The 18768-nt window shown below is 35.5% G+C and overlaps 2 protein-coding genes across 6 annotated transcripts in view; one reads left to right on the top strand and one right to left on the bottom strand.

Annotated features, from left to right (window-relative positions):
* Window positions 1-734: 734 nt before the first annotated feature.
* On the bottom strand, window positions 735-10946 carry yipf6 (Yip1 domain family, member 6). 2 transcript variants are annotated; one of them, XM_087251641.1, is made up of 7 exons: window positions 10900-10946; window positions 6658-6786; window positions 6092-6170; window positions 5908-5950; window positions 5696-5821; window positions 3604-3761; window positions 735-1485 (listed from the first exon to the last, which is right to left on the bottom strand). In XM_087251641.1, exons 1-7 carry the CDS (start codon window positions 10930-10932, stop codon window positions 1364-1366), a joined length of 690 nt encoding a protein of 229 aa, XP_087107767.1. In that variant the 5' UTR covers window positions 10933-10946; the 3' UTR covers window positions 735-1363. The 2 variants fall into 2 exon arrangements, with proteins under 2 accessions (XP_087107767.1, NP_001002096.1); NM_001002096.1 differs by having other exon boundaries at window positions 739-1485; window positions 10661-10908.
* Window positions 10947-11877: 931 nt separating this feature from the next.
* The window catches only part of ophn1 (oligophrenin 1), a 61696-nt gene continuing 54805 nt past the window's right edge, over window positions 11878-18768 (top strand). For 2 of the 4 annotated variants that reach the window (XR_015491411.1, XM_087253705.1), the window contains exons 1-2: window positions 11878-12090; window positions 12204-12384. Coding sequence is in view for 3 of the 4 variants with exons in the window: in XM_087253705.1 (XP_087109831.1) it covers window positions 12231-12384 (154 nt within the window). In the remaining variant the exon portion in view is untranslated. Of the gene's footprint in view, window positions 12385-18768 lie in introns of all 4 variants that reach the window. The other 2 variants (XM_087253706.1, XM_087253704.1) reach the window with 2 other exon arrangements.

The following is an 18768-nucleotide window of genomic DNA, read 5'->3' as shown; positions in this document are numbered from 1 at the left end:
TTTTATGATATCTTGTAATGTTTTACTGTATAAAAAGTCACCCATATATGACCTGCTTTAAAAGAATGAGTTGATAACTATTTAATTTGATTGTTCCCTTAAACAATCTGTTGACTATAACTAACTTAGCAGCTAAGTCAACTAGGAGCCATTTGAGTATTGGTGGACTCTAACTTAAAGTAACCTAGCAAGCACACGTGAACTCATTCAATTAACCCTGAAGCTCCCCCAATAACAATAAGTGAAACCAGAAAGAATCATAGCAGAACAAACAAGCAACACTGTTTGACACACACATACAAAGGTCACAAAAAACATTGAGGGTTTTCCAACACTCACACACCCTTATTCAATCATCACACACACCTCAGTGTCACCTCACGGTTCAGGTGCCGCAACGCATTAGAAGTGAAAATTAAAGTCTTTTTTTAGACATACAAGATGGAAGGTCTAATTAGAAGTACTGTCACAGAGAGGCAAAGTCAAAAGAGAGAATTGAATTGTGTGTGTGTGTGAAGTAAAGACAGGTCGCTGATTTGTTTCTGTATATATAAGAGTCTGCATATGGAGGATCGTCTCTGTCAGACAAATAGGAAGATGTGTGTGAAATGCGAGCTTAAATGACAGATCATATTTATACAGGCAGAAGCAGCACTCCCAATTCAACTTCAAAATATATTTTCATTTTCTGTGCACAGAAAAAAACAAAAAAAACAAACAGAGCACACACAGTCTTCGCAGCACTTATAAAGTCCATATTTATTGCATTCAGGAATGTACCAACTTTCACCAACGCATAAATTGATTTAATGAAGCCCAAACATCATTCAGAACAAAACAGAAAAACACCAAAGAAAAGATGTGAACGTGTGGACTGCCGATAAACTAAATAATTCTCCCGTTAGACACAACAGAGGCCCTGTTCAAATTAAACACAAATACATACGCACTCATACACTATGCTTGAATAAGCACATAAAGGAACACCCCACACACACAGAACATATTACATCTCAGAGTTAGGTGTGTGTGAGTACATCTGGAACTGCTCAGAGAGACGCTATTGTTCCTCACATAACGAAACATTCATTTAATGAAGACATGTGGGCTGTTTTTAAATTAGTAGCGCTGTAGAATGAATGTCCTCCACTCCTTTTCTCTCCTCTTATCCAGCTGAATGAGGAATGGGGAGAAGTGATTTCTATGCAATAATCCCCTTACTGTCCTTGCTTTGTCCCTTTTACGAGTGTCCATCAAAGTGCTCCACCTCTATTTTTTAATTGGCCAATCGCTGGCCAGCTCTGGGACATTCTTAGCGAAGGGGGAAGAGTTTGTTTTGGAATTGGCATAAGGTATATTTATGCTAATGAGATGGTGAGAATGTCAAGATCATCCAGCCAATCACAAAGTAGAAGAGGAACACTGGATACACAACCAGGGCTTTCCTGTTGGTTGGTTGGCTGTCTGCAAGAAATGCTGTGGAGGCTGTGAATGAAACACACAAAGATGGAGATGAGTAAGAAGACAAAGTCATTTGCATATTTATACTCACAATTTGTTCTTGATCAAAGAGCCCCTATTATGGGTTTTTGAAAATGACCTTTCATGCAAGTGAATGAAAACATCCAGCTGAGGTTAAAATCTGAAAGTGCATTGTGTTTAAAACCATTGATTCTTTAACGAATCGTGTTGGGTTTGGATCGTTTGCATGAACGCGTCCACATTGACACGGTACATCACCAAATATGTAGTGCCAGATCCGGTAAAATGTGAACGCCTTTCCCAGCAGACACTAGCGCGGGATTGATCATGACGTGAAGATGGCGATTACTGACATATGGACATTTGGCTGCAGAGAATAAACGGTTCAAGTTCATTTTCAGAACAACACCACAGTATAACTAACCGTGTGCTGTGTTTGTTCCTTTCATGTTTCTGATGATTGATACAATAACCTACGCTGTAATTTGGGATTCGCCAGCCATTTGCTATTGGAGGAAGAAGCAGCAGAGACTATTATGTATGGGACTTTGTCAGTTTTACCAGTTTCTTCTTCCTCTGAATCATAATGTGTAAGTGTAATAAAAATTGTTGCCTCGTTTTGTGTAATTTGCAAAATATTTGTTTATTAGTGTGTTAAAAATTGTAATCTGCCCGTGCGACTTGTTATCTCTTATCTATTATAGATCAGTGCTTGTACTGTATCTCTCAGGTGAAACCTTTATGGGGCTATTCATATATTGCATCCAAAACCATGTTGAAAACATGACGCGTGCTTCTTCCTTTACTGATTTAATTGCATTACTGATTGTCTGCTATTAGTCTTTGCAATGGCCACCATTAGCCGTTCATACATGTGTGGCATGATCAATTTTTAAAATAGTTCAACTTTTGCCACTGTGTGGATTTTAATACTGAACGCGTGTCATTGTTATTACTTGGAATTAGGTTTAAGAGTAGAGGAATATGCTGGTGTTTAACTGCATTGCTTTAATGCACTCCTGCATTGGGCTCACACATACTCTGTGTGCTACTTCATAGCTGTGTTGGGCGTTTCTCTCTATCCCAGTGCAGATTAGCTTTGGGGTAAGGAGGGGTTTGAGAACAAATGAATCGCTCGATTCACATGGGAGTCGTTGGGATAATTAGGTAAAACTAAATGCATATTATAAAACAATAAATGTGTTTTTTGATCTTGCACGCATATCAGCCTGTTGCTGGAGACCCTTAAAACCAAAATATGACCTTTTGTAATGCAAAATAGGGGCTCTTTAACATATTTAAAAAGGTTAGACATAGTTCTTAAATTAACAATATTATTCATTAATTGCAACAATTTAATTAACAATTCAAACCATTTACAACTGGCTTATCACCTGCCTATTATTAAGAAATTAACTGTTTACCAGAACTTATATAATATTGTTATTTTACATACTTAATCCTACCCAGTACCTAAACCCAACCACTACCTTACTAATTATAAATAAGTAGCTAATTAGTAGTGTATTCAGTTAAACGTCTGTTGTGATCATTCTCACAATGTGGTTAGGATTTGAATGGTTTAGAGTTGCCTGTAATTATGCATAATTCATTGTAAATACTAGAGTAAATACAAAGAACATGTGCAACAAGTAGACCTTAAAAATAAAATGTTACCTACGAAATGTATTTATTTTGTCCTTTGTAATTTATTGATTGTCAATATACTTTTAACTCTACTTTGTACTGCAGATGTTTTATGCTGCACTGCAGGTATTTGATTTTTATATCCATATTTATATATACACCACTGTTTAATTTAGACTTAAGCATTAGTTTTCAGTTACAAAACAACAGAAAACAAGTACAAAAGCAACTACAAAATAAAGCATTAAAAAGATACTAAATAAAAATCATAAAAAAGAAATATATTAAATGAGTCTACATCGCCACCCGGTGGTGGCTGCGTGTATTGCAAGAGGAGCTTGTTGGTTTATCATGCTCATCAAAAATCCTTGCTGCTATTAGAGCTATAAATATGAATTTAGATTATTTAATAGGACCGTTTCAGCAGCTTTAGTCTTCTCTGATTGCTCTAAACAGCTTTGGACTGTTACTTACCAAACGTTGACCAGCTGAAGGATGCAGTGACAACTATAAGACGGACAGCAAAACTGACAACGCCTGAGCCACCCAGAAGAACAATGCGGCAAACTATCATAGCCACAGTCAGAGGAAGAATACAGTAGCCCAGCACACACAGACTCTGGAAAAACGATCTGTACAGAAAAAAAGAGGAGAGAAGGAACAAGAGCTTAATTATTTGCACACTATGAATATCTGAGATAAGGAGCTGATGAAGTCTGAAGCAAATGAACAAATCAACTGCTACTGTGGAAAACCATCAAATTTATGTTTTCAAAATGGGTTTTGGAAAATTAATGTGGAACTTCAGTACGTAAGGCTGCCGTCAGAGCTATTCAAAGCTTTTCTATTGCCTTAAACAGAATTCACTCAGATACATTCTTTAATACAGATGATGCCAATGCATTTTTATACGAATCTGCTACATTAGCAATAATGACATTACCTGCTTGATGGATAGTACACTGTAAAAAATGCAGGATTCCACACAATCCATTCATGTTGTCCCAACACAAATCGATTAAGTTACAGTGACTTAACAGATTCAAATGGATTGAACACAAAACAAAATTTATTTTAAATGAGTACTTTAAACCAGCAAGAGTGTAATGTCTACAACAGACACAAGCTCTGTTACTGCACGACCACAATAGCTTGAAGCTGACTAGCTTCGGTAGCAACCTCTGATTAATAAAAGGACTAAGCCGAAAAGAAAATGAATGAATGACTAACTTCCTAAGGGTCAAGTATAACTGGCTATATAACAGGCCAGTTAGTGAGTGCTGTGCAGATAAAGCGTAGTTCACACTACACAACTTTTAGCATCGAGGGATCACAGTTCTGTTCAGACAACTTGACTTGCTAAATGATGGTACACTGCTATCAAACACTTCATCCGCTCCCACGCTGCAGGTGAGGTTGTAAATGTGCCACGGTGTACTGATGGCAGCTAAGAGAGATTAGCGTCCTAGTCATTTTTGGAAAGTGTACATTCACACTTAAATAACTTTTTTTTGCTTGTTCAAAGTACTGATTTAAAATAAGCTTAAACAACACAATCCTTGAGATTTTTTAGAACAACTTGATTGTTTCATTAAATTTCTTTCAGCTTAGTTCCTTATTTATCAGTGGCCGCAATAGCGGAATGAACCACCAACTTATCCAACATATCTTTTACGCAGTGGATGCCCTTCCTGCAACAACCCAGTACTGGGAAACACCCATACACTGGGGCATTCACACACCCACTTATACAGTATGGCCGATGTAGATCATCAAATTCACCTATACCACATGTCTTTGGACTGTGGGGGAAACCGGAGCACCTGGAGGAAACCCACATGAACACGGAGAGAACATGCAAACTTCACACAGAAATGCCAAATGACCCAGCCTGGAGTTGAACCAGCAACCTTCTTGCTGTGAGGCAACAGTGCTAACGACCGTACCACCCTATTTTATGTTTATTCCACTTAAATTTAACCTAAAATTCACTTTCAAACCACTTAATAGTTAACTTAATTGATTTGGGTTGAGACAACATGAAGGGATTGTGTGGTTTACAGCTAATTTGGTTTAAATATAACTTGTTTGTTTTGTTTTTTTGTTTGTTGTTTGACTAAAAATGTTTTAAAGGTGTGGTAAATGGGACGGCAGTATGCTAAAAGAAAGTAGTGGATCGACAAAAATTTGACCACTTCATACATTTTTGATTGAAGATTCTTGGTTTTGAAAATGTTTTTTAATGAAATGCTATAATTATTGTTTCTCCCACTGTTAGATAAAATTTACTTCCCTGGTTGTCTTAATGATATAGACACACAAAAATATGACTATGTTTTAAAATGATAATATTTAAACGGTCAAATTTTTGAAATTGGAAGACTTTTTGTACCTTATACATATACTTTTTTCTCAAATAAAGATTTGTTGTTAAACCAAAACTTAATTACTAAACAAAAAAGTATTTTCTAAAGGTGTTTTATAACCAACAGCTTCATGAAAACATATGTAAGGATGAATAAAAAAGTAACTGACAATATGAAAACTATCCTAAATCAACACTCACATAGTTCCTCCCAAGAGTTTGGAGTTGAGGGTGATGATTACAGAACCGAACCAGATGATGACAAAGACTTCTGCAAACTGTGGCCTGCCATCCTCTTCACTGTCAGCAGACCCACCCTGCAGCATTCTGGGATAAAAACAAACAACAAATTACAATACACTGACAGGGACAACAGTTCAGCCTGAAAGTGGCATGTCAACATTACAACTTACAAAGCCAGAGTGACACAGAGCAGGAGAGGTCCCCATAAATCCCCTAAAAACAGCCAAACACAAACATGCTCAGGACAAGTACATTTAGCATTTTTAATACAAAATTGGTCACACTATTGTTTTATATTCTGATACTTTGAATCTGTGCCATAAGCGATTAAAAAACGAGGAATGATGGACTCACAGTCTCGGAGTAGGGCAGAGCTTTTCTTTGGGTACATCACATGCACAAACTTCTGTCCAACAGCTCTTAGATCCCTCAGCTGAGATCCATAAAAAGAGCAAAGAGAGAGTTAAAAAACTCGGCTCAACTTGAACAGATCTACTGTTAAAAGGAATTCTAGTGATATTTGAGTATTCTTTATATGCTGTGATAGTATTTAATATTTGCTTTAATTTTTTGTTTCCATTTGGAGTTTTCATTTCTTTTTTTCTCATCATAATTGTTATTAGTTTTGAAAAATATTTCTTTATAAAGCTTCAGTTTTTGTCATTCAACTTACCATTTCTCACTACTATATAACTTGCTATTTCTGTTCTGGGTTTTTGTTTATAAATTTCAGTTGTTCATCTAATGTTAATATTTAATCATGATAACATATTTTATATAGTTGAAAATTTGTTTAACAATAAGTGTACTCAGAAATTCCTTGTAAAATTGTCCATGCTAAATATTGGATCAGGAAAATGTGCATTATTCATCCATCTCTATGTATTCCTCACTACCTTGCTGTGAAAGGTTTCACTTACAATAGTGTCTTTGACAGGTTCATCCAGTGTGGAGAAATCATTGTCAGCGTTCTGCGAGCCCACTGGCACAGATATATCTCCCTCCACAGGAATGTCCTCTGAGATTGAGATGTCTGACAAACCAGCAAACTGTGAAAAGAATCACTTGTTAAATCATTCATGGCAAATCCAGATACTCAAAACACACATTAGACTCTGCTCGCTCGTGTCCGTTTACATCACTGATTCCCCAAATAAGATCTGTACTGGATTTACTGTGTGCCCAAGCTGTGTGATCACCTAAAAATGACAACTTACTAACCCGTCTCCAGGAAATATTATAGAAGGTTTTTACCTGAATCCATGGTGGTTCACAAAATGCAAGTTAAAAAATTGACACTCTTTTAGGTGTTTTGAAAATAGCTCATAGGCGTGTCAAAGAAACTGAACATTAATTATTTCAGTATGATGACCTTTAATGAAGAGACTTTCAAAGCAAAAAGTCCCAAGCCCATTCACAACAGTCTAGAATGCAAACCTCCTGTCACATAATGACGTATGTTCAGATACAAACACACATGAGCTGTCAGTGTTTGTTTACAACGGAAAGGCGGAAGTATTTTTTGCTGTAATTTTCTGTCACACCACAAGTGGGTGAAAAGAGTAATTGCATCCCAAAGAGTACACTGTATACATTATGCACTTGAACACTCAAGCGTGCACTGTCAGAGTTAGGGCTGCACAATATATCGTTTGAGCATTGATATCGCAATGTGTGTGTCCGCAATAGTCACATCGCTGGATAGGCAATGCTGAGTTGGAATTATAGTGGGCCTGAAACCATAGGTCAAAACACATGTGAATTGTGGACCCTGCAGAATTTAACCATATTACAGTAAAAGTTTATCATCTGCATGTTTTAATTAAGGCCTGTGACTTCGTGACCATTTTAAGAGTTTAAATCATTTTAGTAGCGCATAAAGAACTTTAATAATAATTAATTGAATTATTTATATGAGCAAGACTATGCAATGGTTTTTGATATTCAATTATTGCATTTCTGTACCTGAATACTGTTAATCTCTCCAGAAAACCATGCAGCACTGTTTATTTGAGTGCAATATTTGCTTGTATATTATATGTTGTACTTTGTTTATAAAATGTATATGATAAATTACATTAAATTTCACTTCCCTACAAAACACTTCCAAACAATCTAAAGTAATAACTTAGGAAATATAGCTATTTAAGTCATCTGGTGAAAATAAATTTATATCGCAATATATATTGCAGAAAAAAACAAAAAACAAAATTTTTCCAATATCGTGCAGCCCTAGTGTGAGTTTAGTGTCATCCCATTTAATTTTTTTTTTTTCGCTAAACTGAAAATCAAAACATTTCCCAGATAAAACTACCAAATGTATGTATGTATGTATGTATGTATGTATCTATCTATCCATCTATCTATCTATCTATCTATCTATCTATCTATCTATCTATCTATCTATCTATCTATCTATCTATCTATCTATCTATCTATCTATCTATCTATCTATCTATCTATCTATCTATCTATCTATCTATCTATCTATCTATCTACATATATATATATGAGCAATTTCGTGCAAATGTCACCCTTGCCATAAAAAAAAAATTACGTTTTTACCAAAATACGGAAACCGTTTCTGGGTTTTTGTGTAAGCAGGTATTTTACAGTACTTTAAAAATACTCAAAAATGCATCTGTCAATGTTTTCAAACTATTCTATTTGATTTACCCAAGTCACACAGATGGTAATTTCACATCTGTCACATCCATAACGGAGAGATGTCACATCCATAACAACACTTTTTCCTCAGAAATGTAAAAATATTAAATAAAATAAAACCAATCATTTTTGTTTTATAGAGAGCCAACTCTTATCATTTTGATTAGTGTTATTTATTTTGGGTTGTGCAGTTTAATTCACAGAATTTCTACAAAGTATGTTGTATACTGTAAACTCGCAGATTTTTTTGTCACATCCATAACGCATGCTTATTTTCCTCATTTAAAGTACAAAACATGTTTACAGATTGATATTTTTATGCTCCCATAACTCTGTGGCTAGTTGCTCTGGAAAATATAATTAAATTTTTCAATATAATGTTAACATACTTTCTCTGTCAATTTATGTGTTGAGTTTTTACTGCAAATGTCACATCCATAACGCTGGAATTGCTCATATATATATAAATACATACATACATACACATATACATACATAAATACAAATACATATATAGTAATAAGATAAATACATAAAGAATCATAAAGTAATAAATAATGTAATGCAATCTCAGCACGAAATAGCTTTGCCCTTTCTGCTACATGAGCAAACCTGTGACCGTTGAGTAGGCATGGGCGGGTATAAGATTCTGATGGTATGATATCCTTGGATACAAATACCACCGTTTCACGGTATTGAGATTACTGCTTTCAAACATACTCTTTTTAAATGTCTGGGTAAAAAACTAAAACTTTTTACCCCTTTGAACACAGAATATATATATATTTTTTTTTTTGAGAAACATTTAAAATATTTTGTAACAGTAAACATGTCAAGTTAAATAATTCAAAGTTAAATAACTTCTGCTGTCTTCATAAGTTTCTAAAACACATATTTCTTTTTTTTAAAGATTAAATAAAAGCATCATCTAGGGATTTATTGTGCACTTATTATTTTCAGAATAAAAAGAATATTTCAGTTGACTGCACTACTTACACTATTTATACTACAAAATGGTGTATAATAGAAGTATGTGATTTGGGACGCACCATCTATTTATGGTTTCATGCCAGGTAAAAGGGGAGAATTGATGAAGGTCAAACAAACTTTTTGACCGTGTTGGATCCTATTTATTATTTGCTTTTTGGTTGATCAAAGAAATGGAAAAAATTGGATTGGAATATGCAACAACTGTTTTACAAATTTATGAACATCACATTTTGTAATCGATTTGTTCAAGAAATTAAAGCGTCAAAACTATTGATCCAGCAAATCACCCCTACAGTATGTGTCACCAGAATGGTTCTTGCGTTTTTCCTGGATGCTGTAGACATGATCTTAATGGTAAAGACTGACTTTTTACAAATTTTCAATGTTTGACTTACTTTACATCCCTATGTGACTGTTTGTGGAGGGTTAATTGAAGGTGATCTTAGGACTACACTATGTCAAAATGAAACAGTAATTTTGATTATTAATGAAAAGCTATTATCAAGTAATAAATGACATTTTAAGAAGTGATGGCCTACTCATTTCACATCCACCAAGAAAAACCTAGACAGAAAATTGAGGTAAAGTTGTTCAGTGACAATTTGTGACATGCTCCCTATATTGTTTACCAATGTATTTTGAATATTCTGTTTGTAACCACATGCAAGTATGACTTCTAAACAACATTAGCACTATTTACATGACTGTGAACAATGTTGTACTTTTATAGTCACTGGCTGCTAAAGTGATTTCACTATTTAGACTTTACAAATAATAATTTTCTGAAATTATATTTTAAGGATAAAGTCTGAATGTGTGAATACAAAACAAACTGTACCTCAATGCAAACAAATGGCAAAGAATAGCAAATCAAAAACTTTTTAGCGAAAACTTCCGAAGCAAACTAAAACCTCAACTGTATCTAACAAGCTAACGTACAGTGCAAAACATTAACAGTGAACAGTGTAAACACCTCTCTTACGCGATGAATTCTACCGTTAAATGAGTAAACTAAATTGATTGATAACAGTTATACGGTTTCTAGATTGGGATGAATCCGTCAGATGAATCTATTTAGACTCGCAGAGTGAATTGAAGAATATGTGAAATCTTTACAGAGACAGAGAGATTGAAACAGGCGCGCGTCATCAGCTTCAGACAGCAGACGCAGATGCTCCTATCACTGTTTACATAGTTTTGTAACGCAAAAGGATGAGACAAGAACTCCCGTTTTCCACAGAAAGCAGCAAATCTGTCAATACGTACATGTGCGTGATGTTCAAACAACTCGTTTAGGCTAGTCACTGTTCTGTTGAGATGAGAAACGACCATCTGCAGTTAGCCTAACATGAATTACCCCAGCAGAGCTTTATTGACAGATTTACACATTTCCAAGTTTCCATTTAAGGCCAGTATCCATACAGGCAACAATACAATATCGGTGGAAAAGCTGACACCGTGTTTTAAAAGTGTAAAGGTTGTTTAAAGCATGTTTTGTCTCTTACCAAAGGCTTGTTTGAGTCCTCCGCTTCCGCCATCTTTACACGGATACGGATACGTCATCAAACATGTGACGTCAAAAACGCCAACGAGCCACTTAACAGATAATAATAATAATAATAATAATAATAATAATAATAATAATAATAATAATAATCAATAAAATTAACGTTTAAAAGTCGAATTAAATTTTAAAAAGATTTGATAACTGATTAGTATGAAGTGTATTAAAGTCGGTTAGTTTATTATTATTATTATTATTGTTAAGTACAAATATTTTATCAGCACATAAACAGAATATACGCTATATCAGTGGTATTTTGCCCTTTTGTAAATGCATTTATATTGTGAATCATAACAGTGCCTGTCTCTTTAAGGGTTGGAGTCAGTGTGAATTTCGAAATAATCAGTTTGCAGGTAGCATGACATCTAGCACCATTTTGATGTGTAAAATAGGCGAGGCTTAGTGGCCCGGAAGCTGTCGTCAATTAAAAAACACGACAGATCTAAATAACACTTTTTATTTTATTTTAAATGTTCCCTGTATATTTAACTATTGCATTTAGTCAGTGCCAATTTTCCAGGTGTAATGCTGTAGTTTAACTAATGACTGATGTAGAACTTCAGTGGCATCTCACGTTGTATAGGTTACTTTCCTCAGCGCTGCTTACCATAAACCAATCATCGTCGCTCATGCGTGTCAGATCCTACGATTGTTAGTTATAAATCTATTACAAATGTCAGAGGTGCGTTTTCATTTCTTTTTATTTAATCATTAATTACAATTCATAGATTTGAATGATTATAATTTTCACTGCATAGATGTATGCACTCAAACAAAAGACATGTTTAGATTTGAACGCAGCTCAATGGAGAATTTCCGTTTGTGAGCCCCCGCGCGCCCCACACAGGAAGACTGCGGTTGTTTCACATACAGTTTTAGCGGCCAGTGACATTTACCGTCCAATGATGTGGGTGTACTCAGTATGTAGCCCTGCCCGCGTTCGTCAGTCCCTCCGCTCCCAAAACAAGGAAAAGTATAGAAACAAATAGTTTCTTTATCAGCGCTTTTAAGTTTTACTTTGCCACTCCATTTGCGCGACCGAATTAGTTTTAATAGGAAAAGCGCGCGCACCCGGACACCGTCACCACCGCAGCGCTGGATTATTGTTTTTTCCACAACTGCACATCACATAGTATGTCAAATATGGGGAACTTTATTGTAATCTGTTAACTGAAATTTTAATTAATACAGGCGAGCGATCATAGTGCAGGTGTGTCGTGGTTTTGTGTACTTTGCCGACAGCAGAAGAGTTATTCTTCACTGAGACTGAGAATGGTTCATCCTGCACTGGAGTTCAGCGACTGTTACTCCGACAGCCCCGATTTCAGAGAGAGATTGAAATGCTACGAAAACGAGCTGGAGAAAACCAACAAGTTCCTAAAGGATGTCATCAAGGACGGGAACAATGTGATCAACACGTTTAAAGGTAATCTCACAGCGACAATGATGATGAGGGTCTTCTTCGCAGGGGGAGGCGGATGGATGGATGGAGGTGTCCGCCTTTGCAAAAACCGATCAAATGACCGAATGAAAACGCAGGGACAGCCAATGCTTGTGTTTTGATCAAGTTTGTGTCTTTAGGCTTTCACTTGCAGGTCGCTGGTCGGTTTTAAGGGGGATTATGAATTGCGGAGGGGAGGGTGATCTGGCAGATGGTGCGCGGCTTTTGGAAGATCCCCCACTCGGGGCGGACTAGAGATGCTGGCAGGAGCTTTTAGGAGACGCTTGATTTATTTATAGCTGCCAGGCACCTTTATTTTTTCAGATTAGTAAACGGAATTGAACTGGAAAGTTTAGAGATGAGGTGTGAAAGTATCAACAAGATGATTGAGGGTTGAAGGAGAGCCCAGGAATCATGAAGCCGGATGCTATCACTATCAGCACTTAGCAGCACTATGCTGATCTCATACAAGACACTGTGCATCCTCGAGTTAAAGGAGAGTAAAAGAAAGAAAGAGAGCAAGAGAAAGAGATGGAGGTGGTAAACCAGCATTCAGAGAAGCAGACATTACACACACACACACACACACACACACACACACACACACACACACACACACACACCAACCACAAAAGCTGTTATGTCTCTCTTCCTCTTTCCTCTTCTGTTGTTTGGCTTATCTTTAAAGTGTTTTGAAGCAACAAAACGCAATTGGTAGGTTTCCAAAATCCCAGACTTGATCAATCTCTTCTCAATAAAGCAGTTAAAGACACAGAAAGTGTCACTGCAGTGTAAACAGAATATTTTGACTTAAAACATTGTTATAAAACTGATTTAAAAAAAAGTAGATTATCCTTCTTTCAATAACATCCGAACCATAAATCCTGCATTGTACTCATTTGGGCTGCTGTACTGTCACAGGCATCAGCAAAATGACAATGACACAATTAGGCATGGGCCGGTTTAAGATTCTGACGGTATGATAACCTTGGATAAAAATAGCATGGTATCATGGTATTGTTATTACTGCTCTAAAATATGTTCTTTTAAAATGTCTGAATAAAAAACAACAAAACATTTTCGCCATTGAAAATTATATACCTTCATTTATTTTAAAAACACAGATTACTTTACAATTAAAAACAGCATTTTGGATATTTTTTCTGCTGGAGATACTGTTGTCCTAAAAAGCTTTTAAAAAAAAAGTAAATAAAAAATCATACACATACCTTAGGAACGGGATTACAGAAAATGTTGACGGTTTTAAAACCTTGACTTTTCCAAACCACAGTATACCTTGAAAACGGTTATCGTCCCATGCTTAGACACAACACCAGGTTGGGGCTTCTCTACTGTGGTGTTGGTGTAAAACAATACTACACAGCCTTGTTTTAAGTAGGCAGTAAAAAGTTTTAAGTTAGCAGTTAAAAAAAGCATTTACCCTCACAGAACGCTGCATCTTCTCAACAAGATGGTTTCCTGGGTCTATGTGTGGAGCAAGAATACGAGAACTCTTCAAGTGTTTCATGTAAACGTCAATATGAATCATATTTAAAAATTATTTCTGTTATGGAAACTTTGCAGCATGTTTTCATTCACTTAGGGCTGTTATACACTCTGCACGAAAGGTAATTTTCAAAAATCTATTGTAGGGGCGCTTTAACTGCTTTCTGCACTGTAAGAGTCAAATGTACTGTCACATTATTTCATGCATCATAGGAAGTCTAAGAAAATCTGACTGAGATCACAACTGCAATCTTACTTTTTGTATAGGCTGCAGCAGCCAGCAAAAGCATAGATACCGTTATGTTTAAAAATACAACGCTACTCAACTTCGTGACATATGATCAAGACTTATGAGTTTACATGCGCTTTGTTTGTTTGTGTTTCATTAACATGTTCAAAATTATTTGCACTGTGCATTTAATATGTAGTAAAATGTTCAGTTACTTTATAAGGCTTTAATGGATTGCGTGGAGCCTGAACGTCTTTTTTGTTGTAAAAGTGTCAGCAGACATTAACATAATGAGAACTGGGTCAGTTAGCATTTCTGTGTGGAGTTTGCATGTTCTCCCCATGTTTGTATTGGTTTCCTCTGGGAGCTCTGATTTCACCCATAAGTCCGAAGGCATACGCTATAGGCGAGTTGGGTAGGCTAAACTGTCTGTAATGTATAGATGTTTTCCAATGATGGGTTGCAGCTGAAAGGGCATCTGCTGCATAAAACATATGCTGGAAAAGTTGACGATTCATTCCGGTGTGTTTTTAGAACAGCAATTCCTTTAGTGATAAAAACCTGAAATCAGTAGATCTATAATAAAGTTATTACACAACACACACACAGGTTTGTTTTTTGTGATTTGTTGGGACATTCCATAGGCGTAATGGTTTTTATACTGTACAGACTGTATTATTTATCACACTGCAGCAACCCCAGGGAACTTTGAGCATTCTTACTTTCTTAAAATGCTAATGTGTAATATGATTTATATCCGTTTGACAATTAATCGTTTCGCAAAACCAATGTCATTACAAATATCTTTCTTTATGCGTCACAAAACGATGCACATGTATACACACAATATGTACAGTAGTTAACATTTGAAGTGGATCAGAAAAGTTCTTCAACATTGTCTTAAGATCATTCAAAACACATGGTTTTAGGACAAAGTGTTGAGCCACCTCAAACATTGACAAAATATTATAGCTGTCAATGTTTTAAGTGCACAGCTTATATGAATGGAAATATATGAAGAATTTAAGAAAGAAATATGATTTTAAATGAAACAAATGCAATCATAAAACCCCCCAAAATTTTATTAATATAATGGAAAAAAAATTTTTTATATCATAAATAGTAATTAATATACACTGAAATCATGAAATAAATCATGGGGTGCTGCAACTCTTGCAATAAATAAATACGAAACTTAAACAAGAAAATTTTAAAACAAAAAAACCCAATTGTGCCATTAAAATCTAAAATACCCTTTTCTAATATAAAATCATCATTTTAAGACCTTATCCTTTTATCCCGTTGTCGTTGTCAGATGATTTGGGGACATGATTTGACCAATTAGAGATCAGTTTCCATTTGCATATCTCTGGCTAAATGTTGTTGAAATACTTTACAGTTGGTTTTCTGTCATAAATGTTCTTGATGACTCAGCTTTAATTTATCTCCTTGAGTAGAGCTTCCTTTTCTAATTTCTAGGGAAGTCATAAACGCACTCGTTTTGTAAAAAAAATAAAAATACAGGAATGCTGATAGTGTTTTTATTTTGCCGGAGGGAGCATGCAAGATTCTAATTTGACTAACCATAAGCCTTGTTCTGTACCTCAGAGTGCAACACTCCAAAAGCAGACTGCTGAGCCATTAAGGCAGATTTCCTCACGGAACTGTGTGGATCACCACTGGCTGTAATTTGATGACTGCAGTCTGCTTTTGGAAGCTTCTAGTGTCTTGGAGGAAGTCTTCAGTGATTCAGTACATAAAGGAGTCACTGGAGCCCACAGTATATTTTCTCCAGGGGTCCTACTATTAAAGTTCTGCAGCTTCTAAAGTCATATGACCTGACTCAGTGTTTTCATTTTGCTTACTTCCTGCATTTATGTAGTTTAGCACTTTTTGGATTTTATCACGGATAGTGTTGTGGATATGAAACCTAAGAAAGGAAGTTGAGCGTTTCCTTTTCTCCGACAATGAGGAACCTCCTCAGTGATCTATTACTCCTGTTATGACTAAACAGAGAACACAATCATGACAGACTTTTAGAAGGATTGAGGACGCTTATATGCAATATTAATCTTAAACAAACATGCTGCCCAACAAATAATGTGAGCCTAGTGTTGAGGCCTGTTATGTTACAAAGGCGTCCATTAGCAGTCATTTCCACACGTTTTTGCACAGCCCGTTCAAACATCATCTGTTTAGTTTTGCAATCTCATTCTGTCATCTATTTCGACTGAACCAACCAGTTCTCCAGGGTTGTTGTATTATACCAGGATGTTATTCTTAGCGTCAGCTGTGGCAAACTAGTTTATAACCTGCAGTGCAAATGGATTGTATTCTTTTTTTCGGTGTGTATAATGTAAAAAAGCTAAAATAGTTATTTTATTTTCGGTCAGTGTGTGTGCTTGTCAGAGTGCCGAACAGGGCGGGTTTTGTGATCTGGTTTGGAGAGCGTGGTCCATCATGCCAGCTCCTCATGCTTTAGACAAACACACTCTTTGTGTCCTTTTCATCAGAGGGGATATAATAGTTTAAGCCCTTTCCTCTGTTAGCACTGCTCATTTCACACAATGCACATGAAAATATTACAACATTACGCTAACATTTTTATGAGTAAATTGTAAACAAAAATGCAAGAATGCTTTAAATTAATAACGAATATTACGGTAGACACATAAAATGCAAATCAGAATATTAGACTAGATTTTAATGGATCACCTGACACTGGAGAAGTTGAGAAAATTATGGCGGAAATTCTGATTGGCAATAAATTAGTAATAAGAATAAGTTAAATAATGAAAAAAGTATGAAAATAACAAATTTGTAAAATATTGTAGGACTGACTCAGGAATTATGCCCCTATTTAGTGGGACCAATAAAACACAATGAATCAGTTTATTAATTTGTGATCAGCAGCAGTTTAATTTAACCATTGAGTTGCATGGTATCTACAATCATCAAACAAATAAAGCACAAATTACAATTAACACAATACATCACATAATTTCAACAACTACAATTGTGAACATGGCCAATAATACACATCTATATCAATTCAAAATATTCCTTAGCAAACACTATTTCACCTGAAGTAAAGCATGAAAATAAACCAATAACTCACAAATTCAATCACACAGCAACTCTTAGAAGAAGAGAAAAGCAAATGTGCATCATTTTCAAGCTAATGCTGTCCACACATACCAAACAGACTGCTAATCAATCAACTGTTTACTGTGAAGGTCTAGCTCCTCCCACAGTAATACTAGGCCAATCTGGGCCAATAGGAATTCTGTATTCTCAAATAGTTTGGTAACACTTTATTTTGATGGTCCATTTGAGGATTAGTAGACTGTCTGCTTAAAATATGCTGATTAGGCATGGGACAATAACTATGCCTCGGTTTGCAAAAGTCAAAGTTTTAAAACTGTCCAAATTTTCTGCTATACCGTTCCTAAGGTATTATACTTATATATAAGATTTTTTTTATTTACATTTTTTAGGACAACAGGATCTCCAGCAGAAAAGATCTCCGAAGATGCCGTTTTAAATTGTAAAAAAAAAACAAAAAAACAAATGAAATTAAGACAGCAGAATTATTTAGCCTGACATGTTTACTGTTCTTTCCCAGAGAGGGGTTGCGGCTGGAAATCATCCGCTGCGTAAAAACATGCTGGATAAGTTGGCGGTTCATTCCGCTGTGGCGACCCCGGATTAATAAAGGGACTAAGCCGAAAAGAAAATGAATGAATGAATGTTAACTGTTACAAAATATTTTAAATGTTTCCCAAATTAAAATATATTTTGTGCAAAAGGGAAAGTTTTTTAATAAAAAAAAAACATATTTCAGAGCAGTAATCTCTTAACCGTGAAACTGTGATGTTTATATCACACTGCCAGAATCTTATACCAACTCATGCCTACTGCTAATACTGCTCCTTCAACAGACATTTAACTGACTATAAGAAACTTTGCAAGAACATGTCAACTTACATTAACCCTAACACCAACCCAACAGTCTGCTTATAATCTAATGAAAATTTGTTGGCATGTAGATGCATTGTAACTTAAATTCTACTAACGGACCATCAAAATAAAGTGTGATCAATAGTTTTTTCAAAATTCTAATTTATGTATGTATATATATATATATATATATATATACATATGTGTGTGTGTGTGTGTGTGTGTGTGTGTGTGTGTGTGTGTGTGTGTGTGTGTGTGTGTGTGTGTGTGTGTGTGTGTGTGTGTGTGTGTGTGTGTGTGTGTGTGTTAAATACAGTATATAGGGTTCCTGGATATGTCTTCTTTTTTGCATTTCTAAATTTGTATTTGTAAATCTCCTAAAATGTCCAGGATTTGGCATTAAGCTCCTACTGTCATAATTAAGCCATGTTTTTTGCATTACATTTACCCTTCTCTTTAACGCCTCACTTTTGGTTGGTCATGTTCTGTAGTGTACCATACTCAAACACTGGTCAGTGTGTCTCAGTCCCTCAGCACGAAGACATGAGCATTCAGTTCCTGAATATTGTACAAGTAAAATTTAAATAATTTTTTATTTTCAATTTCAACTGATATTTGATTTCACTTGAACCTACTGAAAAGAAGCATTGTCATGTTAAAGGTGGTAAATGCAC

The sequence above is a fragment of the Danio rerio genome, chromosome 5 (genome assembly GCF_052040795.2).
Source record: "Danio rerio strain M-AB ecotype USA chromosome 5, GRCz13ab, whole genome shotgun sequence".
NCBI classification, from domain to species: Eukaryota; Metazoa; Chordata; class Actinopteri; order Cypriniformes; family Danionidae; genus Danio; species Danio rerio.
Note: the sequence above shows the minus strand (reverse complement) of the source record. Positions and strands in the feature narration are given on the sequence as shown.

What these genes read in the sequence shown, in the direction of transcription:
- yipf6 (NM_001002096.1), bottom strand. Translation starts at nt 10,726, where the DNA reads ATGGTCGTTTCTCATCTCAACAGAACAGTGACTAGCCTAAACGAGTTG. An exon ending in AACCTGTCAAAGACACTATT is followed by an intron (nt 6,171 to 6,657) that starts GTAAGTGAAACC and finishes TATGGATCTCAG; the next exon opens with CTGAGGGATCTAAGAGCTGT. An exon ending in CTCTGCCCTACTCCGAGACT is followed by an intron (nt 5,951 to 6,091) that starts GTGAGTCCATCA and finishes GGCTGTTTTTAG; the next exon opens with GGGATTTATGGGGACCTCTC.